Source organism: Gallinula chloropus, assembly GCF_964237585.1.
Source record: "Gallinula chloropus genome assembly, chromosome: Z".
Lineage (NCBI taxonomy): Eukaryota > Metazoa > Chordata > Aves > Gruiformes > Rallidae > Gallinula > Gallinula chloropus.
Genome location: NC_140089.1, coordinates 67,281,593 through 67,309,260, shown reverse-complemented (window position 1 = coordinate 67,309,260; position 27,668 = coordinate 67,281,593). Strand labels below are relative to the sequence as shown.

General features: G+C 40.3%; 2 protein-coding genes across 2 annotated transcripts in view; both read left to right on the top strand.

Annotated features, from left to right (window-relative positions):
- IPO11 (importin 11) overlaps positions 1-16,507 on the top strand; it is a gene marked incomplete at its 5' end in the record, with an annotated part of 82,038 nt that extends 65,531 nt beyond the window's left edge. The window contains 3 exons of the mRNA XM_084278664.1: positions 10,998-11,093; positions 12,647-12,731; positions 16,199-16,507. Of these exons, the coding sequence (XP_084134790.1) occupies positions 10,998-11,093; positions 12,647-12,731; positions 16,199-16,363 (346 nt within the window). The 3' untranslated portion in view covers positions 16,364-16,507. The remainder of the gene's footprint in view (positions 1-10,997; positions 11,094-12,646; positions 12,732-16,198) is intronic.
- LRRC70 (leucine rich repeat containing 70) lies at positions 2,760-4,682 on the top strand (the record flags this gene model as incomplete). The annotated part of the gene is made up of 1 exon (XM_084278926.1): positions 2,760-4,682. One exon carries the CDS (start codon positions 2,760-2,762, stop codon positions 4,680-4,682), a length of 1,923 nt encoding a protein of 640 aa, XP_084135052.1.
- Positions 16,508-27,668: the final 11,161 nt, after the last annotated feature.

Sequence of the window (27,668 nt, the reverse complement as noted above, 5' to 3'; positions counted from 1 at the left end):
ATTAATTCTGCCATTTTGCAGAAAGGGATGTCTATTAAAATTTGTTTCTTAAAGCTTTTTTTGAAGATCAGGACTTGCTCTTTTTAGCCCTATGGAGTTGTTTTACATGGCACACTTTGAAAAAAATAATGTTGCATTATTTGCTCAATTAAGTATCACCATAAAATAAGCTATAGGCAGTGAAGGTTAGGTAGGAGATAATGTTCTATTTGATGTATTTTTTAATTTTTGGTCAAACTCTGTTTTTCCTCTTGCATGACTGAATTTGACCTGGTTAATTTTAGTTATTGTTCTCTTCCCCATATCCAGGATACTTCCCTAATTATCCTGGAAATTGCTCAGAAGTAAGCAGTGTTTTCCTTTAAAGAAGTGACATGCCATTTTATTTTGTTTTCTGGAATTATGTGAAATACTATTGAAAATGAAAATGTGAAAGTAAATAGTTTAAAGAACAATTCATTTTCCTGTTGGTTTAATGGCCTCAGAAAAAAGAACCAGATACACTGCAGATTCTGTCTTGTAACTGATACATGCTTCATATTTTGTCTGAAGTGGCCCATAGACCAATTTTATTCGTTCTGCAGATTTTTTTTCTTAAACTTTAGGCTATGTCTTATAAGAGGCATTGACTTTGACAGAACTGAAAATGGTTAGTTTTTGTGGGGTTCTTTTTTTTTTTTAAAAAAAAAAACAACATTCCCCGCCATCCCAGCTCTAGGTCGTTTTGGCCAGCAGATCAAGTTGAAAAATTGACAGAGTATGTAAAACCTGTTACAGGTTTTGAACATAAGCCAGTTACATATGGTTAAGTCATTTTTTTTAACTACAAAAATGTAGGTTTCTTTTGGCAGAACTTGGAAGAAAGTCTCTTCAAAAGCATGTCTTTCTCTGTTCTGCTTCTTTTACTCATGTGCTTCATGCATTTCACCTTGGATTATTATTATGTTTGGGTGATATTTTGCCCTTTATGTGAACTCGTGCTTCCTGTGTGAGATCAGTGTGGCTGAAGTGACTTGGTTCTGCTGTTGTGCTGCTTCCTTGGCTATGACTTCTGATGGGCTTTGTCATCTTTATTTATATTGAGCGGAGAGTCTCGTTATTGTATAAAATGTGCTATATTTATGTTGCTATTTGTAGGCTTAATCTCTAATTTACCATACCTTTTTGTTGTTACCCCTTGCCCCTTTGATGTGACTGGATTTAGCAGGTATTTAGTTCCTGTGATGGATAAGCTGAGGATGTAATCTCCGGTACTTAAGCTAGAGTGATATTTATAGCTCACATGTTTGTGCTAAATGTTTATCTGTACAAGGGACACAGCAGGAAGCAAAAGCTGTGGACCAAAGGTGTGGCTCTCAGAATATACATAGTCCTCTGTGGATAAATATACTTTAAGAAAAGTGGCCTAATGGGAGATTTAGTGAAGTGCCTGAATCAAATCTGAAATACTACAAATGCAGAGCAGTTTACTATCATGTCATGAGATTCTCCTCTCAAGATTTCTTGAGATTCCTGGGGATTTCTGGTGGGCTGTGCCTGGCTGGAGCAGTCTGTGGCTGTGCAGTTTCTTGCAGCTTCTCACTCCCTTCTCTGGTGGCAAAATGCAGCTGCTTGTGGGTTTTTTTTCCTCTTAAATATGATTCCCAAAGACTCTGTGACCATCGCTGATGGGCTCAGCCTTGGTCAGGAATGACTGGCCTTGAACTGGCTGAAGTTTAGTCTCTGGGGCCTGCAGAGATCCTCCAGCTGCTTCTCACAGAAGCTACCTGGGCAGCCCCCCTTCTCCACCAGAACCCCAACATGTAAAACTACAACAGGGATTCCAGCTGATAGATAGAGGATTTACAGGTAATGCAATAGCCCTGTTACAACTTTCAGAATAAAGCATACCTATGTGAACCCAATGTAGATAAAACTCCTTTGAGCTCTTCTAGTTTGGAAAAAAAACCCCACACAAGCACCACAACCCAACAATCCAGCAACAGTTACAAACTAAGATAGTTCTTGGTTTTCTAGAAACAAATCATTGAGATTTCCTTTCCAACAATACTTCTGAAGCACAGATAAAATGGCTTCCTGTCCCAGGGTTTCCTGTATCCATGGCAACCTGACTTTAACCACTTCTTTCTTAGTTTCCTGAGCAAACAGTTGCAAATCCTGGGGCAAAATGTGAGCAGTCTAGTACGCGGCAATACTGCCTTTACGGAGGTTGCCGAGATTAATGTACTTGGTCAGATTGCAATTTAAACAGAAGAACTACAAAATGGCAAAATAACAGAAATAATGAACTTCAGATTTGGGGTAAGGAATGGCTTTTATTTATTTTGAATGTATCATAGTTTTTTAAAAGTAAAATTAAAATTATAAATGAGCCAACAGGGAAAGGAAATCTATTTCCAGTTGGCATTTCTACTTGAATACTATTGAAACATATCCTAGTCGTTCTTAACTATAGAAAGTAGTTAATAAGCAGTATTTTGAATTTACTAGAAACTGTTATTTTGGAAGCTTAGTTGCTTTTATGCTGCAACCGTTTAAATATTTTCAGCCTGGGTTCGCAGTACACTTGTTTCCTTTTTTAGTGTGGCTTAGACTTAAAACAGCTTACAAAAAAATTTACTGAGTATATTTGGCGGAGAATATAGAAAATCCCCATTTTGGAAGTAATGCTTATATTTTAAAGACTGTGCACATAGAATCTTTAAACTTTTGAATTAATATTTACAAATTTCTTTTTATCTCTAATAGCGAGGTCAGAGATGAGTGAGAAGGCCAAAGACAGGGCTATGTGTGGTCTGCAAAGTTCTCCACCCTGCCCAGGAGCATTCCTGTATATCCTTAATTGTTTTCTTTTGTTGCTGCTCCAGAAGGAGTCTCTTGGCTGTCCAGCTGCTTGCCAGCTCTGCACAGGGAGACAAGTTAGTTGTCGTAATTTAGGGCTTTTGAGCACCCCACGGAACTTGCCAAAAACGACAGTTCTCGTGCACCTTAGTGGGAATAATATATCGCGTGTCACTCCAAATGAACTAAGAGGCCTTCGGAACCTTGCTGCACTCTACATGGATAACTCCAGTATTTCGTATGTACACCCAAAAGCCTTTTTGGAACTCCCCAAACTGTGCTACTTGCATCTAAATAACAATAATATTAGACGCCTGGATCCGGGAATCTTCGAAGGCCTTTCCAGTCTTCGTTGTTTATACCTTCAGAATAATCAAATTGCTTTTGTTCCCAGAGGATTATTTAGTGACCTCCTTTCTGTTAGATATTTAACACTTCAAAGAAATCGTCTCAGTGTCCTTGGAAGTGGAACTTTCTTGGGAATGATTAGTCTCCAAACACTTAACCTAGCCAATAATAAGATTTCACGGATTTCAGATTCAGCATTTCATCATCTTGAAAACCTTGCATATTTGTTCCTTGAAGGTAACAACTTAACACTTGTGCCATCGAATGCTATTGGAAGGCTTAAAAATCTTGAAAGACTTGCTTTGTCTCACAATCCCATTGGATCAATACATCCTTTTGCATTTAAAGGACTTAACAGGCTCAGATATCTGTCTTTAAAAAACGTTAAGCTAAAATGTATTGCAGTAAATGGATTTTTTGGATTAAACAACCTTAGCCAGTTAATCTTGAGTTACAATGATTTAGAAAATATAAATTCCAGCACTTTCACTTTACTGAACAATTTAATGTATCTGCAACTAGACAGAAATAAGATAACCTTTATTGGTGATGGTACCTTTGAAGAAATGGGACAATCGCTTAAAATACTCAGTTTAGCATTTAATAATATTACCGAGTTACAGCCTGAAGTGCTCAAGCCGTTAGTGTCTTTAACTCATCTGCAGGTAAATTATAACCCTTGGAACTGCAGCTGCAAGATGCTTGGGTTACTTGATTGGCTAGCATCATCTGCTCTTTCTGTGAAAATCCACTGCCAGAATCCCCTGAGCATGCGTGGCAGGCCTCTGCGATACCTCAGGTGGGCTCAGTTTGCCAACTGCCATAGCCCTACTGCTAGCCCGGAAGCAGCCTGGAGCCAGGGGTCGTTCGGTGTCCATCACAGTGCTACCACTTTGCTGGTGGCCTGGCACAGGGCAAACAGGCACAACGCGCTTGAACAGTTTGTCAGTGCAGGAGGTAAATACATTGCTTCCTGGGAAGGAACGACAGCCACATCTGCTACCCTGTTGCCCTATGCAGAAAATGCTGCTGAAATTCCATCACAGGCCACTACAGTGCTGTCAACTATACCGATGCAAATACCAGCACAGATTACACCTGTCAACAGAACTGTAGAAGAAGGTGTGTTTCCAACAGATGCTGCTCCTGTATCACTAAAAACATCCCTGCTTTGTACTCAACAGGTGGAAAAGCTGAGTCAGGCTTTTGACATTTTACTCGCCTTTTTCATTGTGGCTTGTGCTGTGATCCTGCTCTTAACCTGTAAAATTGTTCAGTTTAGACAGAAGCTAAAGGTGCTGGAAAACTCTGGGGAAAAGAGAATAGAATATTACGGGTTTTATCAGCCTGGCAGATACAACATAACTGACCCAGTACAGTCTCTAACGCGGAATTCAGTGGGGCATTCAGATCTGGACCAAATTAGGCTGCTCAAGCGAACAGCATCTGAAAGTCAGGCACAGGTCATACTGTTTGAACATTCATCACTGTAGTTTGTCTCATTTGATTTGATGCTAACTGTATTGTGATTTTTATTACATGTCACTTAAATCTGACATGAATAGGTATATTATTCTGTGTCCCTTTTTGGAGGGGCTTTCACCTGTAACTCAAATATAGGTGCACTATCCAGTATGCATTTATTTATTTGTCAGTTCTTAAAGGTATACGTTTCTGCAGAAATTCCATAGCTGACTTGAAGCAAGCAAAACATCGTTTTTCTTAGTAAGAGCATGAAGCAAAGAAATCTGGGGATAGAGAACAAAAGCAGTGCTTCATTTATTTATTGTAATGCAGTTTCTTTTCAGCCTCTTAATCATCACAGTGGGGAAAAAAGCTAGCATATTTACATCTAGCATGTCCAAACTCTAACGAAAAATAAAACATTAACATTATACAAATTCTATTCATACCTATTTTAATATACAATGTTATGTATTCAGTCTGTATAATGAATATATTAAAGTGAATTTTTTGTTGGTGTGTATCTATCATTTTGTTTATAGCCAAAACTGGAGTTAATGGGGAAACTGAATTTCTATCGCACTAAAAAATTGACCAAGCTTAAGACTAAGGAAATAAAGCTGGTTAATTACTGTAGATAAAAGATATTTTGTCATCTTTATAGTAATAGTTTCAGGAAGATTTTGGCTAGATAAGAGGTAGTAAACTGAAGAAATATACTCACTTTAAAGACATAATTCTAGATTGATTGCTGAAGATATTTACATATTTGTGGTGTGTATTTTGAACTGTCATCTCAAAGTATGTTTCTTTAAAGACCTAATATTAAGCTTCATCTTCAGAAGATGGATATTATTTTATTAGTTGATGCTTGTTTTAACTTCTATTTTGAATATTGATGTTCTGTTTACATTATTATGGTTATGTCTAGTCTGCTGTAGCTTTATTTTCAACCTGAGCTGCTTCTCATTGTTATGCCAGTAATTCAAATTTTATTCAGGATCATAATCATAAAAATAAGTTTCAAATAGTCCATTCTTGTAAACTTTCCAGCTTGTTGAATAGGACTTCCGTAGATACTCTGTGCCCTAGAGATTTCAACCACCTTGTTCATAAGCAGCTGGACTGTTTTGCTCCAGGAAAAATGGAGAGCAAAGTTTTGACAGGCTGTCCTCTGTGGGGTCAGTTCCAGTTGTGGGGAAGAATCTTGGCTATTTTATGTATTTTTATGTATATGTATAGCATCTTTCACCGTTTTGATAAACATTCTGTGGAACCACTCTGGCAGTTCTAGGATCCAGCCTGCAGACAAGGACGTTCTCTTAATGAACAAGAACTGTCCTCATGGTGGTTCTTCTACCCTGTCTGCTTTCTGCTGGTGTAATTTGCGTGACTGTCTGTGTTCTGCTGCTCCCTGTCATCCTGTTTGTCTCCAGTTCATTTCCAGGAATGACACACATCAGCTCCTCCCAGTAAGTAGATAGACCTTGACTGCACTATGTGGGTATGAATGTGCAAGTGTGCCTGTTTGTTACATGTCTCTTCAATGTAATGAAATGTCAATTATAATACTGTAGTACTGTATTTTACTGCAATTTACTATATAATAGATAATAAACTTTTATGGTAAATAATCTATATGGACAGAAGCTTAAACAAAACGTCTTTATAACTTTCTGCTGGTAGCTCAGATGTTAAATGTAATGGGGTAAATTGTTTTTAAGGAGGGAAAACACTGACTAATGCGTAATTTTTTTAGGTGTCTCAGTTATGGCTTTTTTTCCTGTTTCTCCTACGTAATTCCTAGTGATTAGTGTTAAATTTATTTTCATTTACTATCAGCTGCACAGTTACTGATTACAGTGGTCAGTTCTGCTGTATGCATAATCTTTCAATTTCCTATAGACACCACCATTTCAAAATAATGGGCTTGAAACTCTGTGGGAGCTAGTTAAGTTGCCATTGCCAAAAATGCTGCTGTGCCTTTGTTAGAGAGGAGCTTTGGGTGTGCACAAAGGTTGAGGCTGAACAAACTCTGGTCTCAGAGAAATCAGACCGGGTACAGCTGTTGTTTTAGGCTCTGACTTCCACAGCTGCTCTCTACTGAAGCATGGAAGAGGTTCCCTCTGCAAGTGCCTCCTTTCCACTGACGAGGTGCTGTAGGAGTTGTTTTTGCCAGGGATGAGCCTCACCATCTGTAGTGATGGAGGATGAGTGGGAACTGGTGCTGTCAGAGCTGTTTTTATGCGAGCAAAGAGTTGGGGCAGTTGGAAACCATCCCTTGGAGTGGAGTCCAGCATTGTGGGTTAGACTAACAAGGGATTCATGGATTCGCTGTGCATTTGTGGGGAAGTGCCTTTCTTTTGCAGTTAGTAGCTTTTGTGTTGTAGTGGCTTATCCCCAGCGGACAGCTGAGCAGCATGTGCTGCTTGCTCACACCCCACTGCTCTCCCACCCCCCTTTGCGAGACAGGGTAGAGAGTTGCCAAAGGGGAGACCTCGTGGGTCAGGGCAAGGACAGTTTGGGAGAGCACAGGGAGTGAGAAATAGCAGCAGCAAGACTTGCAGCAGAATGTATGAAATGGTGATGCATGGTGTGGTTTCTCACCGAACCTCACAGCTGGGACTGTGTGCCTCCGAGCTGTCAGAAAGTCAGACTGACCCTGAGCTACACATCCACCCCTCCCCTACTACCCACCTTTTTTTACAGAGCATGAGGTCATGGTATAGAATACTCCTTTGGTTAGTGTGGGTCAGCTGTCCTGGCTGTGTCCCCTCCAAACTTCTGGCAAAAATTAACGCTGTCCTAGCTGAACCCAGGAGATGTATTTAAATGTTCACACTAGGAAACAGATCCTGTCACATGTGAGTGTGGTTCATATGTCTAGTTATTGAAATCATTAGAGAATACATTGGAAGACTTAGTGGAGTCTGCCTTCAGGAGGTAAAACAGCAGTTTATGGTCAGCCATAGGACTCCCCTGGAAATGTCTTGGCAGCTACACAACTGTTTCATGAGCTCCATAGCACCGTGCAGCTCCTAACTAAGGTGGGTATATGTGTTAATATTATTATGTAAATATTCATTTACATAGCTTGCAGTATGGGCACAGTAATCTGTTTATCCCATTCCACCTTTGTTCCTTGGCTAATGCGATAAGAATAAAGAATTAATCTTTCTCAAATCTAGCATATGCTGGTAAAGATAGGAAATTAAGCTTTTCCCTCTATTGCTGTTTACTGCTTCATCCTGGTGAATGTAGAAAAGCAGAGAAAAAATCTTCTATTTTTTTCCAAAAGCAGATAGGGAGACTATTTTATTTTAGTATCCCTAAAAGTTTACTATGATAAATGTTTTAAGATGATGACAAAGCTTAATTTGCAGCGGCTATCTATGTAATTGAAATCCAAATTCTGAATTTTTGTGTAAAATCTCAGGATTAAAAAAAATCTGATGATTAGAAATGACAGTCAGAATGAAAAAAAAACCCAAATAATAATAACAAATGGCACATCTTTTTTCCTTTACAATGCTTTATTCTTAAATCTGACAAATTACGTAAACTTTGAAATAAAAGGTTTGAGATTATTCAAGTAAAATCTGCCCTAAATGTGTGTTTATGTTCTAAAAGTTATGGCATTGTTGAATGACTCCATACTTGGTAAACATGTCAGTGAGACTTTGGTAGGACTAAAGGTCATGTCCCATTCAAAGGGAAAAAGAAGGGAGAGAAAAGCGAAGGTATTATCTTTCTAGAAAGCTGGAGGCAACGGTTGCCCCATTTTGAAAGGTCTTCTACAGTGTTTTGTTTGGTTTTCTTAAAAAAAATTACAATGAATTCTGTGTTTCACTGAAGAAGTAAAATATCATTCTATATACCATATATGTCATATGCTCATATATATCATATATATATGTCATATGTTTATATATATCATATGCTGGAAATAAAACTACCCTCTTCAAGTAAAATGAATAATTTCTTGCTGTGCTTTGGAGCTAACTATCAGGAACAGTATTCTGGGTCTTCAAGCACTACCCTCAGTTTTTTCTGGAAACGTCACAGACACTTGGAAACAAAAGTTACTGAAAGGGGCCTCTCTGTTTGCACTTCCTGTCAGTCTGCAAGCCAGGGAAAAAACCTATAAAGCTAACAAGCAGTATGGCTACAGTATTTATTTATGTGTTGGTTAATTAAAGTAACCTCTGTGAATAGGTTGACCCTAATTAGCCCTGCAGCTGATGAAAGGGCTGTGCCTTCATTGCACCAAACACCTTTCTCTTCCCTCACAATGTAAAATTTCTGTGGCTGTTGGGGATTCTTCACGTAGCTTGGAAGGAAGAAATAAGACTGCCAGGTAATGGAGAGCAACCTGTATTATTAATTAAAGACCACATACGTCCAGGGCATAATTTACTTCTCCAGGGTGCAGAGTGCCTGCGTTTGTTCTCGGCTGACTGACCCTTGTCCTCCTGACGTGAATCTGAGGACAGCTGTTTCCTTTCTCATGTTGGGAAATATTAACCACATTAATGCCTAGAGGCCTGTTTCAAAAGAAGTACGAAGCAAAAGAGCTTCGATGGGAGGTGCACTGGGCAGGAGCCTCTGACTCTAGGGAAGAAACCTGCTCTGTCTCCACGGGCTCGTGCTGCAGACTGTGGAGCAGGCAGGGCTGCCTTTCTCAGGTGCCGTGTGTTTGGTGGGCTGTTTGCTTGCTGTCTACAGGACCCTGCAGGTTGCCTTGCAAAATGTAATATTTTGTTGTTCTGAACGAGATGGGGAAACTTTTGGCAAGGGAAGAAGTCTTTTAAGTATATACTTGACAGTGATGATAAGAATAAGCCAGACTGAATGAAAATCATGTCAGTTTTAATTTTGTGGAATTTTGGAGTTACACATTTCATTATGCAAAATGCAGCTCAAATCCTACTGTTTGATAGTAGTTGAATAAAAAAAAAGGAACAAAAACTATCTTTGAAAACAAAATGATCGTGGCTTGGTTCATAAACTCATAAAAACAAATTTAAATGAAATATTCTTAGATGCTTAGTATTCTAGCTTGATAAGAATTTTGTCCAAAACATCCATTGCTATGTAAAGTATGGTTATCATATAGGTCAAGTATCACTGTGTGCCTGACAGATTTTTTTCAAATGCAATAACTAAGCTACAAGGTGCTACAGTTTGTCCAGTTCTTCACTTTTCATCCCAAGGAAGAGGAGGATGTGAACAAGTATTATGAAATAGATTTGCTTACTTGAAGGCATAAATGATCAAATTACAGTATGTGAGCTTAGTATTCATTATGCTAAAAGAGATGCAGAACATGTCTGCTTCTACCTGCTACGGTAGCAGCAGCATCTTTTGGGGAAAATTAAGCCTGCAATTCCAAATAAAATGCTTCAGTCAATGGCAGTTGCAGAGAGTTGTAGTTTTCTGTCTCCAGTTGGGCCATTTCTGTTTCTTCGCTACTGGTAGCTGGAACTTTTTGCAGCCTTCCTGAGACGAACATCCTTTCACTTGCAGTGTATCCTCATGGTATTGTAATTCACAACATAGGAGTCCATGCACCAAAGTCCCAGAATAGCACATTTCTGCCATTAGACTCACAGTAGCAGGAAATTCAGCAGATAGAGCAGTCACAATTGCTTTCCATTAACTGGGAGCTTACTCAAGGCACCTTCTTAACCCATCGTGGGGAGATGCCCTTACCCTGCAGATGCATCAATACTCAAGGCAGGGGCTAGTGTTTTAATTGGTAGGAGGTGCCTGTGTCTAAGGAGAGAAATCCTACCCCACCTTTCTGTGGCTAGCCAGGGAGGTGGCCTTCCTGTGGAAATTGGTGCAGGTATTTTTCACCCTCTGGGGAGCCACTCAGCTGCCCAGGAGCACGAAGCAGTGAGACTGTATTGAGAAGAGGGGAGCTTAACCATCCTTGCAAGCTGCCTTTTGTAGATTTTATGTTGAATAATGCGTAAGTATATTGGGAACAGAAGCCAGTATTCTGACCTCCCTGATGGCAGGAACATGCCCTTCCCACTCAGTTCCTGAGTCCTGTGCTAATGTATTTTTTCATTCCCTTTATAATCGTTTGTAGGATTTCAGCGGTGGCACATAAGGCTTTCCTATTTAAGAATGTCCATATTTTAAGCCTTTGTGAAACAAAAAAAATATACCTTGAATTAGTTGCTTGATGGCGTGCTCTGCTAAGTAGTAGGTAATGAAAATACTGCTTAATAAATGTGCTCTGCAGTTACTGAGCAGATTTCCTGTTTAGTTTCTTTAGCTAAGTCACTTTCCTGTTCTTTTCCAATGTTATCTAAGATAAATTTTGTTTTTTCCAGTGTTATCCAAGATAAATTTTGTGGTATCATCAATGTTTCAGTGGAAGGACTGCATGATGTTATGACCGAAGATCCTGAATCAGGAACTTACAAAGAGTAAGTGGAAAATATATTTTGTGGGTTTTACATTAGTAGTACTATTTTACGTGTAGTGTTTTGATTGGAAAAAAGTCTGTAGGCAGTTAGGACATGCTTGTAAGAGTTCTGTTTTCATGAGTGTGAATGTTTTGGTAAGATACAAGACTTTGGGTCTTAAAAAATAATTGCAGTGGAGGGAGAGCTTATAGCCAGTGTGATTTTACTTTGTTTATCAAACTGTTTGCTACCTGATGCATACGTTCGTATGCTTAGAGTTTCTTTTTCCTCACTTGACTATTATATCTAAAATTATAACCCAGCAAGCTTTTATGTTGGTAGGGTGGTAGCACAGACTTTATTTGAGTGTGGTATCTGGAGTTCAACCAAGATCTTTTCCTAAATGCCTCGGTGTGACTGGGTATACTTAGTGTACAACACTTCCCAGCCCAGAGAACTTGAAGGAACTGCCATACAAAGAGAACTCTCGCTCCTCTTTACACAGCTGCTGCTACAGGGCATACCTCAGAAGAGAAGTTTCCAGGGCTGGGAGCAAGGTTTGTGGCAGGAAGGTGGTGTCAGGCATGCTGCAAGCGCACTGCACCACACTCATTCACCTCCTCCTCACTCCCAGGTTACCGGTAGCATCCTGTGAAAGCTAGAAAACCACAGTGAATAATAAGGATTATTTAGAACAGAGATCTTAATGCTGGGGTTTTTTTGTAATGATTGTTTAGTTTTAGAATGATGGAGAGTTGTAAGGCACTTAAGAGGTGCATCGCAAAATTTCCCCCAAGACACTATATTCTAGTAACAGTATTTCCTAGATGCTGAGAACCAAACGTGTTCTGACTTTCAGATAATTAACCTGGTGATGGAACAGACTGTATCTGACGTAAATTAGTTGCTTATGGGGATGTTTGCTGGCATTGAAGCCAGCCAGCATAGAACAGCCTTGCATGCAATGTACCAGAGTTTTCTTCTGCTTAAACTAGATGGTACACACACACAAGCGTGCACTGTCCACACTCATGCTGAATCTGAACTATGCCCAAGAACTGCTTATTAAACAAGTCTTTGGGGTTTTTTTACCAAACTCTCAGTGAGGAAGACATAACTCCAAAGTCTGGGAATGTGCTGTGGCACTGTGTTCTATTTACCATCAGAGACAATATTACAGAGTCCCTTCTACTTCTAAACGTGTTGCTTTGCCAGCAGTTGTTGAAAAAAAGAGTCCTCATGGAGAAATTAATAAAACTTTGTCCTAACTCATTCCGTATTTTAAGCTTGAAGTCTTGTAGGACTTGCAGCTGTACTTTACCTAACCCTTGACATTGACATTGAGCTAAAATAAGGAAATTTATGGAGACTTTTACATGGGTGTAGGTGACACAGAACATGCATTCAGGCTTCCTTAGATGCACTGTTCTCAAATTAAAAAAAAGAATGACTTTATAACGGAAATTTCCTGACTTTCATCAAACTCCCTTATATCTGGCCTGTGTTTTTAAATATGCTTTTAAATAATTTTTAATGATAATGTATGTTCCAACTATTCTTGTTCCCATTCTTAGTTGCATGTTAATGTCTCATCTTGAAGAGCCCAAAGTTACAGAAGACGAGGAGCCTCCCACAGAGCAAGACAAAAGGAAAAAAATTGTAAGTTTTAGATCTGTTATTCAGTCATAAAACTGATTATATGATTCACTTGTGTCAGACAAAATTCTTTGTCTTTGGATTTGGTTCGTCTATTCTTCTTGAAAATTTCATCTCTTGATGCAAAAAAGGAAAATGCTTTGATGACAAACTTTGCAGCCACAACACTTATGCTTCTGCTTTCTGTCTGAGTCTTGGAAAATCTTACCAAAATAAACATCATCTGTTCACAAAATCTGGACACTATAATACTAAGTCACCGTAAAAAAGGGTTACTGAAATACTCTGGGAGTTAAATCTTACTGACATCTCAAGGCAGGCGAAATTTCTTCTGTAATAGGTAATTTGTTTTACCTGAACAGTTGTTGATCTGTGTTCTTGCATAAAACCCTTTTCTAATGTAACAAACTCTTAATAAGAAGCACTGATCTAAATGAAGGTATCTGGATTAGGTACCATGCAACTGTGCTATTTTTGTTCCACCTGACCTGTGAATGTTTCATAGTTTAACTTGGTTTTGGAAGAGTTCAGGAAAATTTGTTCCGCAAACAGAAGAATGCACTGTATGAATGACTTGGAATAAATTAGTGTGTGAGCTGTTTGGCAGTGAGTATGCCAAATTCCAAACTGAGTGATTGAGTACATAGATACATGTAGCCCTGTCATACATATGGTTTAACTGACCTGCGCGTATCCAAAAAAATACTCTAGTGTGACATGCAGGAAAGAAAGCAGTGAACAAATACCTAAAATGAGAAGAGGAAAATCAAGAACAACCTAAAGTAAATCTGCTGTTGACTTAAAAGTGTCTAGTCCCATGTCCCACTTCATTTCTGCAGGAGGTTTCTACCCTTTTATATATTCCACTGCTGAATCAGCATCTTGTATCAGGGCATTGAGCTTAAACCTCATGAAAAGATAAATGGATTCTGTTTTTCAAAATAATTGTAACACTTTTGCGACTCTAAAGGCCGTTTATACGAGAAAAAAAGGTAAGCTGGTACGGCTCAGAATCGCTCCTCGATGTTGGCACAGGGTCTAGATCTTTTTCTTCCATCTATCCCTTTATCCTGTCACTCAGACCTCTCTTTTTTTTTTGTTATTATACATAGTTCCTGATTACTAAAGAGACTTTTATCTAGAATGGTGCTTTGTAGGTTTCTGATGATTTTATGCAGCTGATGTTTCCAGAGGCAGCTAGTGTCACTGCAGATACGTCACGGAAAGTGTAAACAGCTGGAAAGTGATTCATGACCTTGTACTGCACATATGTATAGACTTCAGCTGACTTATGTGCCTTTAATGGATGTTTTTAAGAACCCCAGTATCGTTGTTCAAAAAGGGAGTTGAGCTTTACCAGCTCGCCTTGAAACGGTGGAGAGGAGAAATGAAGTATTTTCTGATTAAAATCTCTGGTACTTAAACTTGAATTATCCATGTTTTACATAATGCTTATGTGCAAGTATAGAATGCATGGTAAGTTTTTATTTTACCCTAGCATTGGAGGAAACTAGATGAATTGTGATTTTATATTTTTATAATTTAATTAATAAATAAATGAGCTAGTGTAATAAGCCAGATGATCACATTTGATGTGATATTGTGGTTTACTAAAAGTAGTCTTTTTAGTTCATTTGTTGGAGTATAATTTCTCCTTCTACAATTAATGTAAAAATCAGATCTAATGTGAATCCCACTGAAATTTGTTAAGCTTTTGCGATTAGGAGCCTTTCACCTGACAGTATCACACGGAGTCACAGAATGATAGGGGTTGGAAGGAAGAGGTGATCCTGAGGATTATTTGGGAACCTATCTCACCTGGCATGAGGCAGGTGCTGGAGAGTAAGCACCTCTTCAGAGATATTCTGGAGAGCATCTCTCTGATTGTTATTAGAAAAGATGCTAGTAATAGTTCAGACTTGAAGTTCCAGCTAACTTTGCAAATAAGGAAGGATTCAAACAATGCAGCACTCCTGTTCAGAGGGTATCAGTAACCTTGTGGAATCTTGATTAGAGTACCAGTGTTTTAGAAAATTATTAGAAAAGTCTGTTTATGTTCTAAAGACCATATTACACTTTCTGAGAGGAATTATTACAGAATACAAAACTACTGTTGCAATTACTCCCCTGTTCAAAAGAGTGTACTGTTAGGAATAAGTAATAAAAAGATCGTATCTGACCTTTGAAATGTAAAATAGCTGGATAGTATAAAACCAATGAAGGACTGAAAGCTAAAAAGCCAGTATTAGGAATACTGAGGGAATGATTGAGACTTTCAATATGGAAAGTGAGGTGGCTGTAATAAGAAATTGCAAGCACTGATGGAAGGGGATAAAAAGCAACCTACTTTTTCACTGGATTTGGTCATAAGAAATGAGAAATGAGACAAACCTATCTTTTTTGGTTATTAGGGAGTTTGTATGTTTCACTCTTTTTTGCCTTATATGGCTGTTTCAATCAGTATTTCTGTCTGGTTTAGGTAGAATATTGATAAAAGTCTTCCACTCCATATTAAAATTCAGGTATTTCTCTTGTTTTGATATGTCAAAGAGCAGTTGTGCAAGTTTAACATTCCTTACTTTGGAAATAGCCGTGTAGCAGGGTATTATTAATTCAGAAGTCTCCTATGTCAGTGGGCTTTGAGATCCAGCATTATATTTTGTTTCTTTACCTTCCAGCATAAATAATAGTAGGTTTTTTGGTTTTGATACCACAGGTGAACTGATCACAGGTCTGCAGTAATGGTCCACTTATTTCAGTATCCTACTTCTTTATGGTGCTGCAAGCTCCAGGTGTCCCTGCCTCCCATCCCCTTTCGTCCAGCCTGGTAGACTGAGGGAATAATGCTGCATAACTATCCACGAACTTAGCCTGCCTGTACCTGTATTCTCATAGAGAAAATAAGAATAGGTCTACCAACAATGTAGCCCCTTCATTTCCCTCTCTTTGATTCTGTTAAGAGCAGTTAATGTGTGGAAAACAGTGACAAATACTTTGTCCCTTCCCACCAAAGAGAAAACCCTGTAATCCAGCTGGACTGGTGAGGCTGTATCGGTACCGCCACTGAAGCGTGCCTGTTCTTCATGCACACGGATGGTTTATTTTAGCTGTAACATGTAATGTGTTCAGTGCTTTGTCTCCTTACCAATAAAACATAACTGACCATATCTAAAGTGCATGTTTTTCAGGAGTTACAGGAAGCCCATTTGGCAGTAATTTGCAAAGCATCTTTGAAATTGTTTTATCTTTTAGAAGGGTGAGGGCTTACAGGAGGGTGGGTCTGTGATTTGAGACCACTTCAAATAGTTTTAAACTGATACTTGCTTCTAAGAGGAATTACCTTGATCTTTGGTTTTCAGGAGTTTTTCCTATACTTTGTCAATTAAGCACAAAGCAAAGCAGAAGACTTCTTTCTTGAGCAGAGTATTTAGTGCATTGTTACATGTTTGTCTCTCACATATTTTCCACAGCTTGCACTGAAGGATCCTGTCCACACTGTGTCATTGCAACAGTTCATCTATGAGAAGCTAAAGGCACAGCAGGAGTTATTGGGAGAGCAAGGTTTTCAGGCACTTATGGAAACCGTGGATACAGAAATAGTTGCACAGCTACAAGAATTTTTACAACACTTCTGAATAAGCAGAAACAATTTTTTGTATGTCCAGTTTTCTTTTCAAAACAATGCAAAAGAACTCTAGGCTTCCATCTTGTATGGAAGAGCCTACTGAAAGCTGAAAATAAATTGTGTTAAAAATAAAAAAATCAATTTCTGTTGTTACTATTGACCTAATGTTGTTAATGCTTTTTTTTTTCTAATAATAATGACTCGGGATTTATCATCCCTTTCACGATTCCTAACATAGTGTATGCTGTCCATATGGCACCTTTTTTTTGTTACAGTTACTGGCTTTTTGGTTCACAAAGCGATGTCATAAACTGAGAGGTCTGAAGGAACTTAGTAATGCGAAGTGTCTGTCAATCCAGCAGTATAATTCAGTATCAGGAGCTGCTTGTCTTGATCCTGTGTTCCTATAACTTCCCCCCCCCCCCATCCTATTACCGTTTCTTGACTGCACCTTTCAAGCAGGAGGAGTGAGGAAAGCAGCAAGGCTGTGTGCAGAAGCTACTAATGGTCCCTTTATCTGTAACTACATTCACAAGAGAAAGATAATTCCCGTTTGAACTCAGATAAAAAGAAACTTGGATTGTAATGCATAAACTGTATTTGAAGAGGTGTGAGAGAATATCAATGTATATTACTACCCGAAGATGTGGGGTTTCATTTTTAACACAGATTTCTTTATTGTGAAAATTTTCTTGCTTGAGTTCCTTCTACCTCACTTTTAGCTGTTGTAACAGAGAAACTCACCAGTGAGTAATTCATTCTTGGCTGTACGTGGACTACTTAAAATTGCTGATGTCAGTATTTTAATTCTTTGCTTTTTTCATCAAAGGCATATTATCAGTATACTTCATAATTGCTATAGAAAATTTTGAGCCTAGATTGGCACAACTGAAATAATTATTTGCAAACATGAAGCTCACTTTGTCTTAATTATTAATTCCCTGGGCAGCTGCAGAAATGACGGGGTAAAACTGCTGCTTTCTGTGTGCCTTTATCTCTTGTACCTTTCTGTGGGAGAGGTGGGAGAGAAGGTTCTTTTCCATTTTCAGATTTTCCTTTCAAGTCCTGATCTTCCACCGGCTGCAGAGTTGAACTCAACTTTGTTTGCTTCACTAAGTGATGCTTACACTATTAATACAGATGATTTCTTTTTTCTATGGGGGATTCACTGTTTACAGACACCTACATGATTTTTATCTTACCCAGTGACCAGATGCTTGTAAAATCTGAGCCTTATTTATTACGGACCCTTTGCAGAGGGACTGTTTTTGAAACCTTCCTTCTGTTGGGAGAGGAAGCCTGACCATTTCCCCTTCCTTTTTTGGCTTCAGCAGCAGAGGCTGGTGGGGTGCTTGCACACTGAATGCCAAACCTCCCCTGTACTCAGCTGCCAGCATCTGTCGTTTGATAACTCAAATTGACTCATTGTTTCTCTCTTTTTACCTTGGTGTATGGAGGTTTGTTAGAAGAATGGTTACAATGTGTATGTTACCTGCCTCTCACTTCTCAGTCATCCACCAACATCAATTCTTGCAATTTAGCGTTTGGTCTGGTTGTGTTTGATGCTTGCAAGGGAAGGGGCTCAGCGTGCTAATGGTCCCTTTAGCTGTAGACTACATTTACCAGAACCTGGTGGTGTTTGACTGAAGTTGCATTTGTTGAGTAGCTAGTCAGTGGAGATGCTCAGCTTTTGGCTCAGTGTAAAGCCGGGACAGATCTGGTTGGCCTTGCTAACTGTGGCCTCACTAGCTATGGCCCCACGTGGCATGACTGCACGGCCTACAGGAAAACCTCTGGTTGGGAAGCAGTGTTTTTCTATCACCATTTGGTAAAATCACAAATGGTGCTCCCTGACACTTCAGAGGGAGAGAGATCCTACCCACAGTGGTTCAGCCCTGCCCAAAATGCTGATCTCAGCATTTCTGCTGCGTGCCTGAGCCCCAGGCTCCCTCAGTCAGGTCTAACATGTCAGTGTGACTGCTTGCTGCTGAGCCAGACCTGCCTGCATCATTCTCAGAGATACTCAAGCCCCTGTTACCTCACATGGTGAAGTGTGAACTGCAGCTTATTTTAGTGCGTGGTAAGTAATGTTGGCACAGACTCTGTCAGGAGTGATGGACATACTTTTGGCACGGTAACGTGATTAACTTTGAGTAACATTTCTGAATAAGGCTACGTATTCGTTTTCATATGCGTTAGGGAACAAGTTAATTTTGTCACTAGGTGTTTAGCTTTCTGTCTTGGAAAATTCTGCTGTAAGGCCTGGACTAGAAATGAAAACAATTAACATCACCATAAGCACTTACATGACAGCCACTGTCAGCACCACTGTAACACCAAGTGTCTGTGTGTACTCGGCATCAGTCTAGTACTGAGAAAATAGAAATTTCTGCTTAAAACAGCAGGAAAACTCTTATAATACCATTATATAAAAAAAAAAATCTTTACAAGTATGATTACATTTTCACTGGAAGGTTGTGGACTAGTTCTGAAGCAAGCTTTAGCCCTTTCTGTTGTTGAAATTTCTGACTTTAGTCTTCTGGAGAAGAAAGGAAACCGAATGCAACAGATTGCTTAACACTGAAGCAGTAAAATAGTTTCTGAAATTCTTATGAGGAAGGATCTTTGATCCCATTGCCCTTTGAGCTTTGTTTTTCAAAACAAAAATATAATTTAGTCTGGATTTTTTTTTCTCTCCACAAACTCCTGGGGCTTACACGTGTTGTTAATTTACCTTTCAGAAAAGACTGTTGTCAAGTTGAAGACAAACTTTTTCTGTCTCTGAATTGAATGTCTCTGGAGGTGAGTGCTGGAAGAAAATGAGAGGACTAATTCTGATACTTGCATCTTCAAAAAATTAACTTTGGTATATCAATGAAATTAATGTTTTTAGGCCTTAGACTTTACTGAAGTGTTAATTACCTATCTAATCTCATTGCATTCTGTTGAACTTGTTTTCATTTTCTGAAGATAATTTTACCCATGCTATTTATCGTATTAGGTAGTCCAGGTGTTTGTCTCATATAAAACAATTACTGGAATAATTTCACTTCAACAAATACATTCAGGTTTGATGCTTGAACTCTGATAAACCTGAAGTATGATAAGGTTAGATAACTGAAGTGTAATATGCTTAGGTATGTTAAAGCTCTGGATTTACAAAGGAAAAAAAAACACCATAAAAACACACACAGACGTGTACATAGGGCAGGGACGTAACAGGCCCTTGTGTTTCACCATGGCAGCCCTGTTCCAGCGGGGCTGTTGGCGTTTGTCCTGGTTTTGGTCAGGATGGAGTTAATTTCATTTGTAACAGCGGATGAATCCTGTGTTTGAGAGTAAAATGGGAGTAGTGCTGATAACACCCTGATGTTTCTAGTTGCTGTCAGACAGTCAAGGACTTTCTCAGCTCTTCATGAGAAAGGAGGGGCGAAGCCAGGACAGGTGACCGAGCTGACCAAAGAGAGTATTCCACGCCAGTTATGTCCTGCCCGGGATATCGGGGGGCTGATGGGAGGAAGGCCGAGGGCAGCTCCGGGACGCGCGGTTCTTGGGGGACAGTCGGGTTCTGGGACGGCTCTGGGTGGCACGGCCTGAGTTGTGTGGTTTGGTGAGAAACTGCATGGTGTATCAGCAGCTTCATATATTTTTGCTTTGAAGTCCTGTTAGTATTGTTACATTGTATCTTTTGTTATCTTAGTAAACTATCCTTATCCCAACCCATGGGCCTCTTATTTCTTGGTTTTGGGGTTATTTGCCCCTTCCTCTTCCTTTTTCCCTTCCCTTACTTCTCACATTCCTCTCCCCTCCCTTTTCCCTGCTCTTTTCCTTTAAGGAGCAGGCAGCTGCGTGGATCTTGGCCCTCAGCCGGGGTGAAACCACGACAGCGTTGCTGCCCCGGTGGCCAGGCCTCCAATGGCTGCTGCCATGAGGCTGCTCCCAATGGCCTCCCTCCTCATGGCAGCATCCTCAGATCTGGGCAGGTAGAATGACACCCTTGTCCTGTAAAGTGTAAGAGTCAGATGTGAGGTTGAGGGAGGCCCTCCCTCGAGTCACAAGGTTCAGAAGGGACCCCCTTGCTTTCTGAACTCCTCAGAGAGGAGCCTGGGTGCAGCTAAGTCCAGTCTTAGTCCCAGATGTGGTCAATGGTTTATGTCTAAAGGATTATACATGTAACCACATACCAGAGTCAGTGGCTGGCTGGCTGTGAGAGCCCCCAGAGGACAGTCTCACAAAGTTGAAACTAATAATTTATTAAAGTGACATACACAATGAGTTTGAGATTGCCATTGATAAATGCACTTACTGCAGTAACACTAATCAATGACTGTAATTACAAGCTAGCAAAATACTGTCCCAGGTATCCTCACCAAAACAGTGAAATTACAATTGCTTGTGAAGAAGGTGTCCCTGTCTTGTGTGGAGGAGAAGGAGCACGGCCCATCATCTGCCTCTTTGGGCTCTTCAATTTCTACTCTCTCCCACCTGGGGTAACTTCCCCAACACTCTTTATACCCCAACCTTGGCTTTCCTTACCAGGGATGGCGTTTAACATGATTTGGATGGGGAATTGAGTACTGTGATCATGTATATTTAGCATGTATGCCTTTGTGCTCATTTTCATATTTAGGGAAGTCAACTATAATATTCATTTCACAGTCAATGAAGCAGAAGTTCACAGAAACACAAGGTTGGAAAAGACCTTTAAGATCAAGTCCAGCCGTCCCTGTCCTATCTTAAACCATATCCCTAAGTACCTGATCTACCCTTTTTTTGAACACATCCAGGGATGATGACTCACCCACCTCCCTGTGCAGCCTGTTCCAGGCCCTGACAACTCTTTCAGTGAAAAATTTTTTCCGAACATCGAATCTGAACCTGCCCTGGTGCAGCTTTGTGCCATTTCCCCCTGTTCTGTCACCTGGCTGAAGAGACCATCGCACATCTCTCTACACCCTCCTTTCAGGCTGTTGCAGGTGAAGATAAAGTCTCCCCTCAGCCTCCTCTTCTCAAGGCTAAATATCCTCAGCTCCCTCAGCTGCTCCTCATATGATTTGCCCTCCAGCCACTTCACCAGCCTGGTTGCCCTTCTCTGGACTCACTTGAGGACCTCAACGTCCTTCTTACGGTGAGGAGCCCAGAACTGAACACAGTACTCGAGGTGCAGTCTCACCAAAGCGAAGTACAGGGGCACAATCACCTCCCCAGACCTACTGGCCACACTATTTTTGATACAAGCCAGGATGCCATTGGTCTTGGCCACCTGGGCACACAGCTGACTCTCACTCAGGGTACTGTGGCCTTCAAAATTCTGTGTAGAAACAGTCTTATCTGTTTATTTGGCACTCTCTAACCAGATCAGGGCTGTCCTGCTGCCGTAAGACTTTTCTCCTTTGGCTGCTTCTCACACCAACTTGCTAGTGTTCCCTGCCTTGCCAGAAGGGAGGTTGTCACTTTAGTGAAGTGACAGATGGCTTCTGTGTCATTTGCAATCAAGTCCAGGGCAGTTCCCAGTAACTTCCATGACGGTGGTGGCCTAGGAGGGTGCTCAACGTGGTGAGTGCCTGTAGGTAGTGGATCGCTGCACATAATCTCAGGAGCCTTTTTGGGTGAAGGCTTTGGAGAAAATCTTGCTTCAAGCTGGTAAATGCGTGCTTGTGACATTCCTGATAGATGGCAGGAGGTGTTCTGCCAGACCCACCTCGATGAAGAAGAGGCTTGGTGATTCCAGTGAAGCCTCAGGGAATTTGCAGAAGGGAAACATGGATCCTCAGTGCTCTAGTGTCTTGCTGAGGCAAAGGTGTTGCAGTTGCTCTGCAGGTTGCCTTAAGTTTCTACTACCCTGCAGAAGAGGGTATCAGACCACTAAGATTTCATCCTTCCTCTTGTGAAGTTGTCTATTTTCCAAGGTTTGAACCACAGGTTCTCTTCGAAGAGTAGCCACCATGTAAGTGTTAACTCCTTAGCAATGCTGCTCGTGAAGGTCCTCTTTGATTTCCTACTGGTCACAATGTTCAGGCATCTCCCAGGGTACAAGAATTCCTGGCCAGAGACACAGCTCTTGACTGCAAATTGCAACAGATGGACTCATTTCTCTGGTGGTTCAACAATCATAAAAGCACTCATATAGATCATACTGTCACGGGCATGCTACCAGATTTACTGTCAATATTTTTCAGCAGTGGTTTGAATACTTGACTCTAGATAAAAAGTATATAGTTCCGATTTATAGTGATGCTCCTAAATTGCAGTTCATGGTGTTCTTTGAACTGCTGAACATTCCACATCTTCACTTAGCAAAAGCAGCACCTTTGTATTAATGGTGCACATTTTGAAGTCTTTCCAAACTCATTTACTTGTCCTGCTTCAAGGCTGCTGATTCAAATAGTAAATTATTAATTACTAATTTTAAAATGTTCACAATTTCCATCATACTGGTAGCTATGATTAATAATGATGACTAATCAACACATAATTAGATTTGGCTGGTTCTGTAGAAACATTTCATAAAGTTACAATAGCTTGTTCTTACCAGAATTTGCTGACTCTTAGGGAAAACTAAATCAATTTGACCGCAGTCAACCCCCTTTACAAATTTATTGTGGGTTCATAGGAGGTGCTTAAAAATGTTGTGTGCTTTGTTTTCTGTACTGTCTTGGCTCCATTTGTTTACGCTGAGTGCATACTACTGCACTGGTGAGAACACACTTCTTGCTCAAAAATATTTATAGAGAAGGAATGTGTTTTCAGTTTTACACAAAATGGGCACTCTGTTTCCAAAGAGTGGTCTGAAATGAAGAGGAGCAGAAGTAAATTTGCTGCAAATAAACAAGTTCCACAACCAGTACATAAATGTAAGTAAAGCATGCCCTGTAAAAGTTGGATCGTGCAAAATAAAATCATATCCCCCATCAAGGATCAAGTCAGCTGTGGTTGTAACTGACTTTTTTCATTCTCTTTCTGAACAAGAGAAAAATGGTGGGTTGGCAAAAAATATGTTATTTGACCAAAGATTTTAAGTTGTATTTTGTTCTTTAGGTTTCTTAACCTGCTTTTGATAAAATGCCAACTGATTTTGAAGTCAGGCTGTCACTCGTCAAAGGCCTAGTGCATTTAAACCAAATATTCTGCGGTAAAAGGATTTGCTGAACTTGCATGTTGTTTCTTACTGCCTGAAATTTAGTTTCCAGTTTCTGCATTCTATTAACCTCTGGAAAGCTTATACAATTCTATTATGGAACGCAGTGCTAATGAAAGGACACGTTGGTAATTAAAACAACAACAAAAATTTAGTCATGTTGGCTCTGATGGTGGGTTGTCATCACTTCCCACAGCAATCTTAACTGCTTCCTAGAAAGGAAGATTACTAAAGCGGCATTTGAGTAGACAAAAAAGTTTAAATGAAGTGAATGTTTGACCCAAAAGTTACCTCCTTTTTTTCTTTCTTTCTTCTAATCTTTGTACCAGCAAGATTTTTGGTGTTAATTGGAGAAAGTAACAGAACACCATGGGGCCTGTCTGGTGGTTGGTGGTCTAAGCTAAGAATGTTTCATAAATTATTCTGGAAACCAACTGAGTCAATCATACAGTAGAGACAAATATTATCCATTAGCTTACCAACTTACCAACTAGAAACTTATACAGCAAAAATGTGGGAATTTGTACATGTGTACAGAGCTAATGACTCCTGACTTGCTGAGTTTGTTAGAGACCTAAAAACATGGCTTTCACCCTGATAGTCGACCCACGGGATCTTGGAACGGTGGGCTGGTATGTGAGGCAGCACGTGGGCATAAAATGTATATGCCCATTCAGCTGCTGAAGTGCTCTGCCCTGTGTTTTCCCACTCCCCGTGCTGCCAGAGGTTGCTTTTCCCTTTGCTGTGCCTGTGGTGGGTGCCTGTCAGTTCACTAGCACTTGTGACTTCCAGTTTTTAAGGATATAAGTTAAATCCCTATACACAGGCCCCCGAGCACACCAGTCAAGGTTACAGCAAGCAGGAGATGGATCGCTTCAGCAGCTCTGGGTGTAGGAAGCAGCCAGAGCACTATCTTCTCTTCTCTGTTGTCAAGACCACTTGTGTGCTTTATTCAATGACACTGTAATGCAGTGTGTGTCAGTGCTCTCTACACCCCAGGAGTCCTCTTCTAGCTTTTTGCTGCTAGCCATGCTCATTTTTTGAAGCTTTTTGATGTATTCTCACTTTCGAAATGAGACCTGAAGTCCTGCAAGCGGAATTATTATGCTCCACAGCAGCTCCTCTCCCACCTTCCCCTCCTGAAATACCCAGGCAAAAACCCAAGAAGTTTATTTGGGCCTCTTCCTTGAGGTTCTGCAAGCACAGTGTTCAGCAAGTACATAGAGAAACCTGTGGCACAGGGACTGGTTAGGAACCCAGGTGGTTGTGCAGTCGGTGATTAAATACCCACATGTAAATAACTGAGAGGTAGAAAGTGAGGGGGTGAATAAGCCATTTCCAACCCAGCAAAAGGTTAATAGCAAAATGACACAGGGCTTTGCACTGGGACTGATGCTTAAACTTTGCCAGTGGTTTAGAAGCATTGGTGAACAGTGAACTGGCAAAAATTGCCCATGAAATAGGAACTGCAGGGAACGTAACTTGAGCAGGGCAGGGTAACAATGCAATGGCAGATGAAGCTTCGCTGCTGGGAAATGCTAATCAGCCTTGCAACAGATGTTCAGTCAGCCCTTCTGTGTCACATTTTCCTTGGGGCTGATGAAATAGAAACCTGGAGGGTCCAATGACTGAGAGAGAATTTGAACAAGCTCATGCAGCCCGAAATGAGATTCAGTTGGAAAAGACCTCTTGAGATCTTCTAGTCCACCCCCCTGCTCAAGCAGAGCCAGCTACAGCACAGTGCCCAGAACCATTTTTGGCTGGGTTTTGAGTGTCTCCACAGATGGAGATTCCACAGCCTCTCTGAGCCTGTTTGACATGAAAAAAATATTTTCCTGTGTTCAGATGGAATTTGCTGTGTTTTCATTTGTGCTTACTGCCTCTTGTCCTGTCAGTGGGCATCACCAAGAAAAACCTAGCTCCCTCCTCATTCCCTCCTGTCCAGTGTTTATACACACTGCAAGATCCTTAAGGATTTGAGAGTATCTTATTGTGGAGAAGTTTCAGGGGAAAAACTGGAAAGTAAATGACAGGCTGGACAAACCCTCCCTCTAAGGAAGGTGAAATGGTGAAGCTCAGTGGATCTTAAGCTTGCTTGGTGTGGGAAAGAAACAAGATTGTTTGAAGGTTAGAACAAAGAACATCTCAATGTTAGAGCATGGAGACTGGATGGACCTATAGCAACAAGGGGATGTGGATTTCCATGGAGTGGAGGAGACTCACACAGGTGGTGACAGATGAACCTGGAATCTCTTGTTTGGCTTGGAGTCATCTCATATGCACCCAGTCATGCACATGTTTGCATCACAGCACAAAACAAAGTATGGAAGATAATTACCTTTATTTGAGATTGAGATGAATAGTGACTCTTTTTTCATGACAGTATGAGCACCCTGCCGTGGATCTCGCTACATCTTGAGTTCAAGGCTCTTATTTTAATATGTAAAGTGAGTTAAATACCAAAGTCATACTAAAATGTTTAATGTCCTATTTCCCACAGGCATTTAGTAGAATAATTTCATTTATTTTGCACTTTATGTAAAATATGTAAATAGTAAAAATAATTACACAAATCAGCTTTAGAAACTTAGCAGTGTTACTCTGTTCTGTCCCTTTCTCACTATTTCACAGTGACATCGGAGTGGTTCAGAACACTTAAACCTAGCAGACCATATCAGAGACTGTTCTATTTTTTATATTTTATTTTGAACCTATTTTATCATTTATCGTGATGGATTCCAGGATGCTGCTTCTGATTGACCACTGTTAGAATGGTGTTTTCACAAGCAAGTTAGCCAAAAGTTGTGTCTAAGTAAAAGCAGTGTCATTCTAGAATTCTGTGACCCTAGATCTTGGGAGATTTTGGACTGGTAGGTAGAAATTGAGATTATTTTCTCATGCTTTCAGAAATATTCTGGCTTTGCTTTTATTGACAGTGAGAATGATTCCATGTGTACCTCTTTACTTACTGAATTTTTAAAGTAGTTCTCTCTTTCCTGGAGACTGGGATGGTAGCATGGACCTTATAGTGTCACTCCTGCGACTTAATTTTGTCTGGATTGTATAGTACTGCGAGCGACTCCTCAACACACCTAGTGTTGAATGAGTTTGAACACACCCAGGGTATGTTCTGAGCTGCATGGTTTCTCTGCACAGCTCAGGGTAGGACAATTTCAGCTGCCTGTTTACAGAAAGCAGGTGAGGTACAGGATGCCCTTGGTAGGAGCTGAAGTGAAATGTTTTTCCTTCAGAACACACTTATTCTAGCCTCTTCCTTTCCCCCTTCTAGGGAGGAAGAGGCTAGAATAAGTGTGTTCTGAAGGAAAAGTATAGTGGAAAAGAAAAAGAAAGAGGAAGGTGATGAGAGCTGACTTATGAACAGAGATAAGAAGTGAATGATACAGAACTGTGAAAATGATAAACACAAAAGGATGGAAAACAGGAATAACCCAGGCAGCAGTGTTGGAATAATAAAGTTCTGTTCACTACACGTTACTATGTGTACACACCCTCACCCATGTTTCTGTGACTGTTACCAGAGTTGTAATTTTCAGACCTTCCACCAGTGAAGTAAGTGCTTGAAGCTTGCATCTGAGCACATCCAGAAGTTTTCCAGAGCTTCTCCAGTTGGTGCTTAAAGCCATATTTGTTCAGCAGCAATAGAAATCGTGGCATACTGAGTTACCCCTTGGCAGAGTCGGTACGCTGTTTGTGTGTGATCCCCCCTATACTGTCAATAGGAAGTGCAATGCATTTGCTTGATAAACTCACACTGGAGGTATATCGAACTGGAGGTCCAGAGCTCAACAGCAGAAAATGGTAAGTCACCGTCAAATGACAGTGCCACAATTGTTCTTGATCATTGTCTCATACCCCAAATACAGCTGTAAAGCCTTACCGGAGGCGTTACCTGTGAAAAATGTAGATTTGAAGTATGGGTTTGATTAAGAAAAATCAGACAAAAAACCAGTGGGATATTTGGTGCCCCCTTGAGCGAGTGCATGTTTTGTGTGATCTTATCTCTAGAGTTGGCAGTGTATGAAATAGTAACTTCACTCTTCCTTCAGTAGAATTGATACTATATTATTTCTCTTGCCCACGGTTATGTTTGAACTTCAAAGTCAATAAAACCCTAAGCAATTCTAAGTCCAGGCAAGTGCAAGGTACTCTGCGTGCA